The following is a 14731-nucleotide window of genomic DNA, read 5'->3' on the forward strand; positions in this document are numbered from 1 at the left end:
ATCAACTCCTGAGGAAGGGGATTTCTTTCCCCGAAACAGGGTACAAAAATACCCGGGCACCCCTGTTGAACTTTTCCTTCAGAGAGTTTTTTTGAGAAGCAGTGCTCCAATTTCACTGGACTTGATTTGGATTTCATCCATGAAGATTTTTTTTGAGAGTAGTGCTCCGTCTTCATTATTGTCTTCAGTCTACATATAGCCTCATGACTCAATGCTTACTTTGTATATAATTTTTCTCACTGAATGTATCCCTGAAGCCTATATACAATGGAACCCTTATTCAGACCTAGAACTGTTAAGTTTGAGAGCGGTTGCTCCTTTTGATTTTGCTTTGTGCCACTGAATTGAGCTATGTACTGGGGATTTTGGTAAATTGCATACTATATGCTGTTTTGATATTACACTTTGATATTACACATAGATTGTTTTGTGTTTGTTCTGGATCTACCCAGAAACCAAAGACTTCTGGAACACAATCAAAAAAGACATAGGAAAGACACTAAAAACACAAATTAAAAAGAGGTAGAATATTTCCTTTTAGGAATGCTTGACTTTGAAGGAGAGAAAAATAAGGAAATACTGTTCAACTACTTAACTACAGCAGCCAGGATCGTATTAGCTAAGAACTGGCAACTGAAAGAGACACCCAAAAGAGAAGAATGGCAAAACAAGATTCTGGAGATAATGAGTATGAGTTGGTTTGGCTATCGTCAAACCAAGGGATCCCAAAGAAACATACAAATTGGGACCCGGTAAAAGACTACCTTAGACAATATAAAATAGAGATTATTATCTAAAAGGAATAAATCATAACTTAAAAAGAAGCAGCAGGGAAGCAATAACTTTCAAAATATAGAAAAAGACATTAAAGACCACCAAAGACTAGATGGAAGTCAACAATTTTTTATTTTTTTATTTTTTTTATTTTTTGCTCTCAGCTATCCTCTTTCCTATAGTATCCTTTTTTCTTACTACTTTTCTATTCATAGCAAATATGTTCTCCCACTTTCAATGTAAAAACTTTATCTTTTACTCAAGCTTTGCAAAATTTACCAATAAAAACAATTACAAAAAAACTGCCTTATTTATCAGGACATAACATAAACGGTCTGAATCAATGGCATCCCAGACTAGAACCTTGCTCTTCTGTATAGCTGTTCCACTGAATTCACTGATTAAAGTGTAACTGGGTTCATGATTGCAGCCTTAAATGGAATAGCTACAGTTGTTACAAATACTATTGACCTAAAATGCCATCTGTTTCTACTTATCTACTTACTGTTTTTATTAGGCAATTTGCAGAATTGCCTGTCAGTAGTATGCTGCTTGAGTTTTTGCCTTTAGTAAAATTGCAGATCTCTTCCCAATTTTCCCTCTATACTTTTGCTATTTTCCCCATGCTACAATGCACCACAGAGCCACATATATGTGAACCAACAAGTAATGAAGCCTTACAATACATGACAGAGGTCAATTCCATAGAGATTTTTCATTCAGTTTGGTATTCATGCAATTCAGCTGGTATCTCAGACTCGTTCATGGTATAAAATGTTCCAGCTTTCTCCTCATACAACACACTCATATACAAACTGCATCTCATTAAGAAACGGTGCTGTAGTGTTGTTCCTTCTGCCAAATATGTCTCACGCCAGCATTTTGTATTGGGTTCTTTCCCAACTTTTATTAAAGTTCTTCTATTGTAGTTGTGTATCTGATCATAAGGATACCTTATTACATTATCATTTTTCCCTCTCAGTAAACACAAAGTATTGAAGTGTATTTAGGTTTTATGAACATAAAAATGCAATTTCGTGAACTCAAAAAGAAAACTTCAATGGGAAGTGAGTGTTTGAAAATTAATACTGGAACAGAAGTGAACTTTGGCAGAAGTAATGCTCTGGGAGTATCTTAATAAATATTCTCAAGGCAGTCATCCATCTTCCATAATACAGGTACAGATATAAAATGAAGGAAATATCATCCAAGTTCACACTGAGAGAACAACCTTTTTTCAGATATTATCAGCACTGTTCAAATTGTCTAGAATTTAGATCTACACCTTCCCTTTCATGCATTCATAAATACATAGAGCCTGATTTTCACTTTCACTTAATGAACAGAAAGTGAGAATGGACTTAGTGCAGATATTGCGGCAGGTAACACAATACGTGGATATTGTGGCAGATGGGCAGTTATGTTCAGTCAATTTGTGGAAGAGAAAGTGAGAACATTCCAAGAATCTGCAGACTTCAAATCCTTAGAACCACCATGTAATATTGATTTCTTTACTATCTACATTTTCAACTGGATTGATTATTATGAAACCATTTCGCATATATTAAATGTTAACACTTATCTACAAACCTATAGTTACACCACATTTACAAGTAAACATGGATGTTATTAGAGCATGGGCATGCTAAGGTGGGCCTCACCACAAGTTAAGCTGGATCAGCCTCATGCAACATTTATCTACCACAATGCTGATCCACTTGCACAGTGGTCATTGTAGATGATCTCCTGTCCCATCACAAGAGAAATATAAGTAGCTTTCTGCTACAATTTAGGTTTATTTCATCAAGGTCTAGTTATCTGAATTTGAACACTGATCTATTTTAACTGGAAATGTAGTTCCTCTTACAGAAGGCAAAACAAAACCAAAAACTATGCCGCACGGGAAGTCTGTGAGTCCACCAAAATAAAATGCATTTTTTGCTTCCTGGCAGTAAGAATAAGAGAAAAACTTTCATTCCTTAGCTAGGTAAGTGGCTGATCTCATTAGATATAACAACCACTCAGGGACAATAATGGGAAAAGGAATCATTATATATCTAATCAGCTATGCACTTCATGTTTCCCGTATTTGAAAATAGTTGTGTCATCTTTTTCCTGGATGATGTTCTCTTCTTGTTGTTTTGTTTTGTTTTGGGGAGATTTTTGTCAGGTCTGAAATTGGGTGTGATCAGTATAAAAAATAATGTTTGAGGGTAGGTTATTTCCTGAAATATAACTCACTCATCTAGGTACTTTAAGTTATCATTAACTTTTTAAATCCAACAATTCATATCACACTCTATACTCACAACCTCCAAATGACATAACAATTACTGTTATTTAGACACACAGATGGAGAGTAACAAAGATAAGAATTTAGCTGAGGTGAGATTACAGTACATTCAGTCAATTTAATCCAACACTATTAAAAAAAACCTTGCTCCTGTTTTGGAATGTATGCCAAATCTGCCTGAATGATTCAGGCCATCATTCTTTAAGCAATGTTAATAATAATAAAAAGTTTTAATCATAACCTTAACATTTTATCAGCACGTGCCAAGCAAAAGCAGTATATTACCGCTCATATAAGAAATATCTCCCACACCCACAACTCTGCTCCAGGCCAAAACAAAGTGACATATAAACTGACAGAATGTTTCTTAGATTATTCTCCATTTCTCCCTCTGTTATTATAAATCCCCGAGGCAAGCTCCAGGTACTAGGAGAAACAGGAAACATCTTCTCTGAATGCTTCAATAAATAGAAGCATCAAACAGACCACTTTTCCAAGCCATAGTCTAAGGAAAGCTTTACCACCACAACAGGACCACTTCCCATGATTCTGCAACCTATGCTGTTTCAAAATAATAATAATAATATAAGTAGTTATTATTATTATTATTATTATTATTATTATTATTATTCACCATACCTGAAACACTATCAATGCTTACACATTTATTTTTTGCTAGTTGGGTTTTGTTGTTATCTGTTTTTATTGTACAGTTTTATTTTTCCATTGAAAGTACTGTTGGTCCTCTGTATCCACAGATTCTGCATCCAGGGATCCAACCATCTATGGTTTTAAAATGTTTAAAAAATCCCAATGGAGGGAGGAAAGGTCCTGGGCCCAAATCCCAATGGACCTCAAGGGTCCACTGCATTATACTTTTGTGGTATTCTTTCTTTCTTTCAGTGTACCAAGGGTTATATTCAATCTCTCTATTAGGACAGATGAGAATACATATTAGAAATATTTATTCCCTATTTGTTTTGTTGAAGGCTTTCATGGCCAGAATCACTGGGTTGTTGTAGTTTTTTTCGGGCTATATGGCCATGGTCTAGAGGCATTCTCTCCTGACATTTCGCCTGCATCTATGGCAAGCATCCTCTTTATTTATTTCATTTTTATCCCGCCTTTCTCTCCTGAGAGAATTCAGCTCTGGCAAGAATTCATTGCCAATAAAAACCAACAATAAACAATAAAAATATACCCCACAGTTAAAACAATTAACAGTTAATCAATAAAACACAAAAAAGAGTATACAAATTAAAACATATAAGGTGCATTCCATTCATCTGATAACTTTGCTCACATTCTTAATTCAGACAGTGTCAAACAATGTAGTAACTTATTCTTCAAACACTTGTGTACAAAGCCAAGTCTTTAGGTTTTTTCTAAAAGCCAGAAAGGATGAAGCCTGCCTGATGTCATTGGGGAGGGAGTTCCACAGCTGAGGAGCCACCACTGAGAAGGCCCTGTCTGTCGTCCCCACCAATCGCAATTTCGAAGAAGGTAGGACCAAGAGCAGGGCCTATCAGGACAATCTTAAAGTTCTAGTAGGCTCATGGGAGGACATGCGTTTGGACAGATACGTTGGACCAGAACCATTTAGTCTTTTATAGGTCAAGACCAGCACTTTCAATTGAGATCGGTAGCATATCGGCAGCCAGTGGAGCAGATGCAACAGAGGAGTTGTGTGCTCCCTGTATGCTGCTCCAGTTAGAATTCTGGCCGCCGCTCATTGGACTAGTTGAAGTTTTCTAGCCATCTTCAAGGACAACCCCACATTTGAATTTAAAAGGTACCAGAATGTTAACTCTATGTTGTAGAATTTTATTTATAGATTTTATTTTTAAAATGTGCTCATAATTTAGAAAATATATCCAATAGGGCTGGGCGGTTTCGTTTCGTTAATTCGTAATTCGTTAATAATTCGTTAATTTTTTCAATTACAAAACGATAACGAACCATTCTGGAGCAATTATTAAAAAAAATGAATTTTCAAAAACGTTTTGTAAATGCTTCGTATTTCGATATTGTATTCGTTTCGTTATTGTTTTGAGGTCGTTTCGTTATTATTTCCACATGTCTGGGCCAGTTTTATGGTTTAATTAGTGAAAAAAAATTATAATATCACACCAACAGTCAACAAGAGAGGGAGAGGGAAGCTTCAGAAGGTTTTGGAGGTTTTTTAGCGTATTTCGCGGTCGCGTCCGCCATTAACGAATCGATTCGTTATTGTTTCGGAAATCGATTCGTTAATTTTTTACCATTTACGAAATTTCGTAAATATCGAACTTTTTAAAAGGAAAATTTTGTAATTATTTTAAATATCGAAACAAAAAAAAACCCCAAATACAAATCGATTTTAGAAACAATTTTTCCGTTGTTACCCAGGCCTAATATCCAACTAACACACAGTGTGTGAATATATTGGAATAGGAAATATTTCTTCAAAAAGAATTCTTTTCTAACTTGGAATATAAAAACAAGAGTAATTATGCACAATAACAAACCTATCTATATTCTTATAGCCTTGATTACCAGAAAAATACATAAACTACAATGTCAACCGTGTTTCTAAATGCATGTGAAAAATTCATTGATGTTACTATAACTCAACACTCTTTCCTTAACATTCAAAGATTTGTAAAAAGCCCATCCAGCCAGGAATGGGTTTTTTTTTAACCAGTAACTTGTCTGTTTGACTCTGTCTTCCCAACTATTTCTGACAAATGTTACCTTCTTTGGTCTTCTCCGTGTTCTCCTGAAGGAACAGTGAGGCATTCGTCCATATGGCCATGTAATAATCTCAGCACATCGCCTCCTATCAGATAACCTATAATAAAATGGGAAGGTAAATGGCCTATATTTTAGAAATAATCCAAATTCTATGCACTATCTGGAAATAGCTTAATCTGAAACAGCTTCAAGGCTGGAATTGGCACTGGGGTAACAAAGGTAAAATGGTGTTACAACAATAGGGCGAGGATAGCCATGAAAACCATTTCTATCTGTTATTGTTCAAGAAGCCACCTTTTTCAAAGAACAGATATCTTTCTATGCCACTGCAACATAATAAACAAACATAATACTAAAGAAGCAAGAAAGAGTTTGCATGACATGAAGCCAAAGGTCAAACCAGCAGCAAAGTAAAATAGTTATAAGACTGAGAACTACAAAAAATATTTTTAAATGCCTGAAAGAATAAAAATATGTTATTTCAGAGATTGTCACTGCTGAAAAGGCCCTATTACAACTAATTTGGTGGCATTGTATAGACAGTTCTAGATGATGACCTGGTTAGATAAGAATGGAGAAGTATTTTTTTAAGTAATCTTTATTGAGTTTTACAAAGTGAGTTTATAAAATTGAGAGTTTCAAAATGCAAGGAAAACAAAAGAAAAAAATACAAAAAAAGAGAGGGGAAGAGGGGGGTGAATGGGTTTTTGAACTTCCACTCTTCTCTATAATGGTATTCAAGAGAGAAATTAAGAAAATTTTGCCAGGATGTTCCTTTTCCTATTTTCTATTGTCGGTAGTTTTCTGGATTTTTAAATTATTCAATTAAATTATTATTCTTTTTTCTTCTTCCTTTTTGATCTGTTCATATTAATATCTTGATTTTTTTTCTTTTATCCATTCCTTGACAGGGTCAGTTGGTTACTTTAATATGCATATTTCATGATCTTGCTAGTATATATGTCAGGTGGTCTAACTCTTAGGGGGTCTGTGCCTTCCTTATAGGTCATTACTATACTTGCCTCTTTCCAGGATTTTGGTATCTTTCCATGCTGTAGAATCTCATTCATAACTGTTTTTAAGTGTGGTAGTAGTACATCCTTCAGTTTCCTATAATAGATCATGGTCAATCCATCTGGGCCTGCGGTTTTTCTGGGGTTTAACTTCTTTATTGCTTTCTCTATTCCTTCTACTGTAATATCTTTGTTTAGTTCTTTTCTTTGTATTTCTGAGAGTCTTGGTATGTTTTGTTTACCTAGGTACTCATTAATTTCCTCTCTCTTTATTGGGTCTTTCTTATATAGTTTCCTATAAAAATTATAGAACTGATCTGCTATTTCCTTGTTCTTTGCATATATTTTATCTTCATCTATAATTTGTGTAATACTTTGTTCACATTTCTTTATTTTAATTTTCCTCGATAACCACTTACTGGCTTTGTTCACATTTTGACAATGTTCTTGCCTTGCAAATTTCATTTTTTTCGCCATTTGCTCTAATTCCAAGAATTGTCTTTGTTTATTTCGAAGATGTAGTTCTAATTTGATTTTCTCATTCTTAGGATTTTTTTCAGTTGTTTCTCTGTCTCCTCTGTTTTGCCATTAATTTCTCTCTCTTTCTGCATTGTTTTTAATGGAGCTTTGTTGAATAAAATTACCTCTCTTGAAGGCTTTACTGGCCTCCCAAATAATAGAATTATCCATGCCTTGAGTGCAGTTCAGTTTGAAAAAATCTTTAAGGATTTCTTTGTTCTTTTGGAGGTCTTCATCTGTTCTCAGAAGGCTTTTATTTAGTCTCCATTTCTTAATTTTGGTTTTCTGGTTTATAATTGTCTCAATCAGGCAGTGATCTGAGTGGCATCTTGGGAGAACTTTTATCTTATAAATTTTTCCTGTGAGCGTTTCTGTGGTTCAACCCATATCTATCTTGGTCCACCTTTTGTGTCTATCAGAATAAAACGTATAGTCCCTTCTCATTTCCATGGTGAACCCTCCAGACATCCTGCAGCCCCAATTCTTTTTGGAGTTTAAAAAAGTTTTCAGGTAGCCTCCCAGTCCTTTCCTCCCTCATCTTGTTCTTATTTAGATTTTTATCCAATTTGGTGTCCATTACTCTGTTGAAATCCCCCAGTAAAATCAAATCATCATACTCTTGTTCCATAAGTAAACCTTTGAGTTTATTTATAAATTTATTTTTAGGCCCATTAGGCACATACATGTTACAAATCAGGAGTTTTGCCCCACCTCTATCCATTATGATTGCCACCAGTCTCCCATCTGTGTCTTTAAATGCCAGTCTTGCTACAATATTATCTCTTGTATAAATCACTATGCCTCTTTTTTTTCTGGCACTGATTAGTAGAATTCCTTACCAAGACCCTTTTGAGTGCAACGAGCCACATGTTTTTGATTAATCTGAGTTTCTTGTAGCGCTATTATGTCATATTTCCCTTTCTTAAGATGGTTAAATATTTTCTTTCTCTTGTTGGGTGAATTTAATCCGTTGATGTTGTTAGAGAAGCATTTAAGAATCCACTCCATCATCTAGTTCTTCTATTTCTTCTTCTCCTTCCTCCTCCACATTGTCCAAATCCGTTCTGGTCAGTTTATTTGCTATGGGTGTTTTTTCAGGTGATATCGTTCTGGCATGCTTAGTGCTGAATTTCTTTCCTGATGGGTTTTGTTCCTCCATATCCTTTAATAATTTTCTGTAGAAGTCCTGTGCTTCCTCTTCGGATGTCAGCCAAAATCGTTCCTCCCTATACGTTAATTATAGTTAATTGCCTCTTTTGTTCTGGGGATAAGAGGGCGGGAGGGATGGGGAGAGGGGAGTTTTATTTTACTCTTGAGGTGCTTCTATCTTATAAGTTTATTATTATTATTGTCTCAAGGGTGGGATACTTTAAAGTGACTTTGATATTTAGTATTTCAGGTCTGGCATCTTCGTCCCTCGCATTATTTCTTTACCAAGTCCTTGCTTCTCCCTTTGTTATAGTTTGTTGGTTAGTTGGTTCAGTCGTCGGTTCCTCTAGTTTTTATAGTTCACTTATACAAGTTTATAGAGTTTATAGAGTTTATGGAGCCTATAGGTTGCCTTCTCAGGTTTGTTTTGTTATTTTATTTCCCTGTTGGTATTCACTTCCTTCCCCCCCCCTTCTGTCCCTCATGTCTTTTCCTTTTCTCTCCTTCTTCTTTCCCCTTTCTTCTCTCCCATCTTTGTCAAGATTGCTATGTTATAATGAATGTTACCAATATCCACAAGTTACTCCTGCAACCAGTCTATTTTGTTCTTTACCATATAGAGATAAGAGTATTCTTACTCACAATTCTGAAGTATCTTGTTCTTTCAATTAAAATGTGGTGGCTGGCAGTGTGCCAATAACCCGTTTTGGGCTGGCTCACGCTTCAGCGACTCGCTTTCCTGTGGGGGTCTCATCCGGGCCCCTTGCCCCCACCTTGAGGGGAGGAGGGGTTTGGGCTGTCGGTTCGACTCCCCAGTGGGTTTGCTGCTTTCCCAGTCTCAATCTGCTGGGCAAGGGGGAGCTTTACTGCTCTGAAAGGCTTGAGGTTTGAGGAGCTCTCAAAACCTCCATCCTGCCGCCATCGAGTCCACACCGGAAGTCCCGAGAAGTATCTTAATAGAACCTCATATCAATATACATTTTAATGTGTATATTATCAGGGCATACTTTATAATTAAAAATATTATTTTGTGTACCATTGGACTTTAATGACAGGAGGTTGGATTAGCCCCAAATCTCCAAACCTTCCATTCGAGCATAAAAAAATATGGCTATTTACATGAGCCTTTGACTTGGAGTAATGTACTATGGACATGTGATGATGTTGACCATTGTTATTTGGCACTTTAGTTTGTGTTGAAGAAACCCAATGACTCACAGGTATGACTGTTTTAGAATCTTAAAACTGTTTATCGATTGATGTTGTTCATTGTTCGTATTCAGTCGAACTGTGTATTGTTTTGGTGTTATGTAATTCTATTTTATGTGTGGCACCTTGAGTGCTTTGTTAGCTGACCCGAGCCCCTTCATCAGTGTAATTATCATAAAGTTTTGTTTGTGCAGGTATATTTATAGTTCATATATAAAATAAACCCAATCAAAGATTCAAAGAACCAAATAGTCAACTAACAGTGCCAATGTATTAACAAGGTAGTTTTTAATGTATTTTATTAGAGTTTTAATTAGTATTTCACAGCATTTACTAATATTTATGCTTACGTTTTTACTGGCTTTAAGCCACCTTGGGCCCTTGACTGGGGAAAGTCAGGGTATAAGTTTCATAGTAAATACATTGATAAATAATAATCTATCGAAGTGCAATCAAGAAAGCTGATCTCTTAGGAATATTGTCACTATTTCCAAAATACGATGAATGTCTCTTAGCTGAACAGACAAACCACGCCAAGACAGATCTCTGTCTTCCTGGGCTGACCTACAATCTATTGATTTTCATTCAGACCATAGTTCCACCCATCACTACTTCAGAACATCAACTCTTTGATCTGGATGCCATTGTTTTCTTCTTGATATTTTAACTACACCTCTGAATAACGTCTCCAAATAGTTTCATGTAGATGTAAGTATTAAGAATTTTTAAAAAGAATTTTTAAAAATCCCAGAACACAATTGCAACCAGACAAAGCAAAAAGTACTTTGCATCTACTTCTGAAATTGCCTTTCTTCTCCTCACTTTTCATTTTGCAAAGTATAAGAATCCATGAGTAAGACTAATTGTATGGCATGTCTTACCAGCACAATTATTTATAAAGCATTCTTCTTGGTAATAGCAGTTGTTGCTATCACTTTGAAAACAAAATAATTACTTGAGAACATAATTATGATTTTTAACAGTGTTACCTTGAGCTACTTCACTTCCTGAACTTATTGGAGCAACACTCCAAAGTGTTTGCTGGAAGGCTGCATCAACACGTAAGCTGCCATTGCCATAAGATAAGTGCTGTAACCATAGGAAAAAGAGAAAGGTCATCTATTCAAATACAATAACATAAGGCAGTCATGATGTATTTACATTTTCAATAGTCCTCCTGAGGACTATAGTAAATAGATGCCTTCATATTTAACACTCTGCTGTTTGAACTAGTGGCCATAGCCTTGCCCACAATCTGTGTTTCTCTCATCTCTACACAAATACTATAATGCAGTTCGAAGCTGGCTCAATGGCAAAATGTACACATATCTAATCAGAAACAGAGTATTTATAAAACACAAAAGAAGGCCCAAAACAAGCCAGATAATGCACTGCAGCAGATCAGAGCATATCTCATGTGTGACTCAAAACAGGACTGGAAAAGGCAGAGTGATTGTCAGGAAATCCCTAGTGCTGAAATACTTTTAAAAAAATCTTAACAGAGCACTCTGGAAGGTAAACAATGATTCCCCCAGGAGATGAAATCATATCATTACCTTGGGACCTCACACTTTCCTCCCTTTTGTTCTCACTTCTTGTGTCCTGTCATGGCTCAGAGATTATCCCAACTGGGAATGAATACTTCAATTCCTGGGTTCAGTTTGATCTGCATTTAGGCAATGCTGTTGCCACCATCCCAGCTTTGAACCATTTCCTGTGGTGTTTGTGTAGGCACAGCACAGAGAAACCAGTACCTTCTAACCCACTTCCAAACTGGATTATACTATCTGTGTAGAACTGCCCTTTGTGTTGGGTATTAGATGTCATAGCCACTGACTCCTGGGCCATGGATCAGAATAAAACCAGCGGCAAAAAGACAGTGATAACTACTGAACGAGACAGAATTAATTCAAAACAAGTTAATTCTGTTCTGAGTCATTTGGCAAGAGTCCTCCAAATTCCTCTGCTAATGCACGAGTGTCTGCTTTTTAAATTGGGAAATGAGAAACCAGAACCAGCATGGCATAACTACAATGGGATTTAGGAAAAGGAAATCAGTTATACTGTAAAGTTCTAATTCCCTGGAAGGGATTTTGAAAAATGATCCCACACTTGCTAAAGTCTCCAAAGATTTAATTAACACCAACCCTTTTAGTATCAGATTTAGATACTAAAATGTAGTGGTTTATAAACCACAAACCATTTCTATCTGCCCTCATTTATTGTTTCTTAGACCCCTTCTACACTACCATATAATCCAAATTATCAAAGCAGATAAGGCACATTATCTGCTTTAAACTAGATTATATTAGTCTAAACTGCTATATAATTCAGTTAAAAGCAGATAATCTGGATTATATGACAGTGTAGAAGGGGCCTTAGACTCAGTCAAGGATGCCCAGATTTTGGTCCCAGGCAGGGATGTGTCTGCAGATTTAATACTAGGGCACCAACTGCACACATTTTTTTTCAAACTCATACCTGACTATGCTGATACATGGCTTGATTATGTCTTATTTGGAGTATTGGAAAGCAATCTACCTGGGGCTGACTTTGGAAATTGTTCTGAGATTTCAGTGGGTCCAAAAATACTGCAGCCAGAAGATTAACTGGGGCCAATGACAAGGAACAAATAACCCACTTTTTGAAACATTCACTAGCTACCAATTCATTTTCAGGTACAATTCAAAGTGCTGGTTATGACATATCAAGCTCTAGACAGTTGAGTTCCAGACCATCTGAAAGATCTTTATCTATATCAGTGGTTCTCAATGTGTGGGTCCCCAGATGTTTTGGCCTTCAACTCCCAGAAATCCTAACAGCTGGTAAACTGGTTCAGATTTCTGGGAGTTGTAAGCCAAAACACCTGGAGACCCACAGGTTGAGAACCACTGATCTATATGAATCTGATAGTGTCTTACTTTCTTATGGAGAGGCCTACTTTGTGGTGCTTGCTCCCAAAAATCTCTTCCATGGGAGGCTAGCTAGCCACCTCTCTGTTCTCCATTTGTTGGCAGGTGGAGGCCATTTTATTCAGTCTTTTAATTAGTAATTACTTGCCAGGATTTAGTTAAATGTGTTTTATTGAAAGGTTTAAAACATATTTATTTTTAGGTTCTGCAAGTAGATAAATATGGAAATTTTGGGCAAATTGAAAAAGTAATTAAGTGGATTCAGCTCTTCCAAATATGGGTCCTTGCTTCAACTATCCTAATATTATTGTTAAGAACTCTCTTACTTTGCCAATATGGATTGTACAGAGGTCAGCTAAAGCAATCAACCTTCCTACATTAAAATCTAATGCCATGCCCAGGCTTAATTTCTATCTTATTAAGCTTTATTAAGTACCATGGAATTATGCTGTACATATTCTCCAGCACTTACCAAGTATCTTTCTGAAGAGACACTGACAAGGATAAGGTCATCCCCAACACGAACTTTTTCTCCTTCTGAACGCTGTTTGGAGGCAGGGTGGATAGTCCACCAGCAAGCCTCACCTGCATTATCAAAAATTGTAGAAATCATTGCTATGAGAAGGGAATGCTCTTTGGGGGGGGGGGGGAGCCTTTCTTTGTACTTAAAGCTGTTGTGGCATATTTAAATGCAAAAGAAAATATAATTTTGTTTTTATGGTAATAAGCATTATTTCAACAACTCCACAAAAATAGATGTTGGCATTGCATACTAATGGCTCAATTCCTCTATGTCACAATTTATTGTGTCCCAGTATGAGCACTGTTTAGAGCCTGATAACGTGAAAAATGTAATTGAAGTATCAGTTGATTTTATAAAAGTGCTAAGGACTTTGAAATCTCTGTTCTGTATCTGATGACAGTTCACTTCCCTAAAAAAATGACACAAGTCTAATATTTGCATCCAAAACATAAATTTCTTGTGAAAAAAGAAAATACAAAAAAGTAACTGCCTCATTGTTAAATGAGAAAGTTACATAAATAATGCTAAAAATTGCTGTTCAAACCATTAGAAAATGCTAAATTAATTAGTTGTGAAAATCTGATATGAATGCTATTTGATTGTGGATAAAACAGGTCAGTATATCATAAGTCTACAAAAAATTCAAAGACATTCAAAACTTACAGATATATATTAATTCTAAATAATAAATAATCTGTATTGCATGCATGTCTGTCTATACTCATATTTTCTTAGGGGAAATAGACTAGACATTTATGTAAAAACTTAAGGAATAAAAATATTTTAAATTCTTAGAGGTAGCATAGTAATGATGTTAGTTTCACTCAGAAAGCCAGTCCATCTAATTTCTTTTATTTTAATAAGTATAATGTTTTTTAAAACAGTCTATTAACCTGTAGTATTTTCTTGCAAGCCCACATCAAATGCCAGTTTGTCCATTGATGTTCGTGAGGTGGAGAGGCAGCACAGATACTAATGACAACAATAAAAACAGATTTTTAGGTTGTTTAATTAATTAATGTATTTATACTACAGCCTTCATCTGGCAATAGGGTCTAAGCAGCTTACAGAATTTTAAAACAAATAATGATAATAATAGTTCATTTATAACCCTTTATACATATTATTATGATAAAATAAATGACAACATTTTATTTATAAAACAAAGGCCAACTAAAATCATTTCCAAAAGTACAAAAAATTAAAGAAACCGTTCTATTTTTAAAGGTTCATAATTAAAACAGTCTACAAAATACTTGAACTATAATTAAACTTTCAAGTATAGCATCCCTCATTGTTTGCAATATGTGCATACAAACACTTTAGTATCACTTAATTATTTCTGAGAAATTTTGTACATAATTTCTTTAACACTACTACTTTGATAAATCAAAGAGTCTACAACTTTAACCAAATTTAATGCTTTTATATAAAATACCACTCCAAGGAATTACAGAAAAAGAAGATATACCCTCACAGAACTAAATTTCAGTGGTTTAGTATATTCAAACATATAAACAAACAGTCATTAAATCAAATGTTTAAAAGTTGGTAAACCCAAAATTGTTCTGCAGTCTACATACATGAATTTTATGTAACACAAAAT

The 14731-nt window shown here is 35.3% G+C and overlaps 1 protein-coding gene across 9 annotated transcripts in view; it reads right to left on the minus strand.

The window, feature by feature from the left end:
* RYR2 (ryanodine receptor 2) overlaps nucleotides 1-14731 on the minus strand; it is a 361257-nt gene that overhangs the window by 190499 nt on the left and 156027 nt on the right. For all 9 annotated transcript variants that reach the window (XM_067464901.1, XM_067464907.1, XM_067464890.1 and 6 more), the window contains exons 7-10: nucleotides 14019-14097; nucleotides 13075-13187; nucleotides 10680-10779; nucleotides 5801-5897 (exon numbers count right to left, since the gene is read on the minus strand). In XM_067464901.1, the coding sequence (XP_067321002.1) occupies nucleotides 5801-5897; nucleotides 10680-10779; nucleotides 13075-13187; nucleotides 14019-14097 (389 nt within the window). The remainder of the gene's footprint in view (nucleotides 1-5800; nucleotides 5898-10679; nucleotides 10780-13074; nucleotides 13188-14018; nucleotides 14098-14731) is intronic.

Source organism: Anolis sagrei, chromosome 1 (genome assembly GCF_037176765.1).
Source record: "Anolis sagrei isolate rAnoSag1 chromosome 1, rAnoSag1.mat, whole genome shotgun sequence".
Lineage (NCBI taxonomy): Eukaryota > Metazoa > Chordata > Lepidosauria > Squamata > Dactyloidae > Anolis > Anolis sagrei.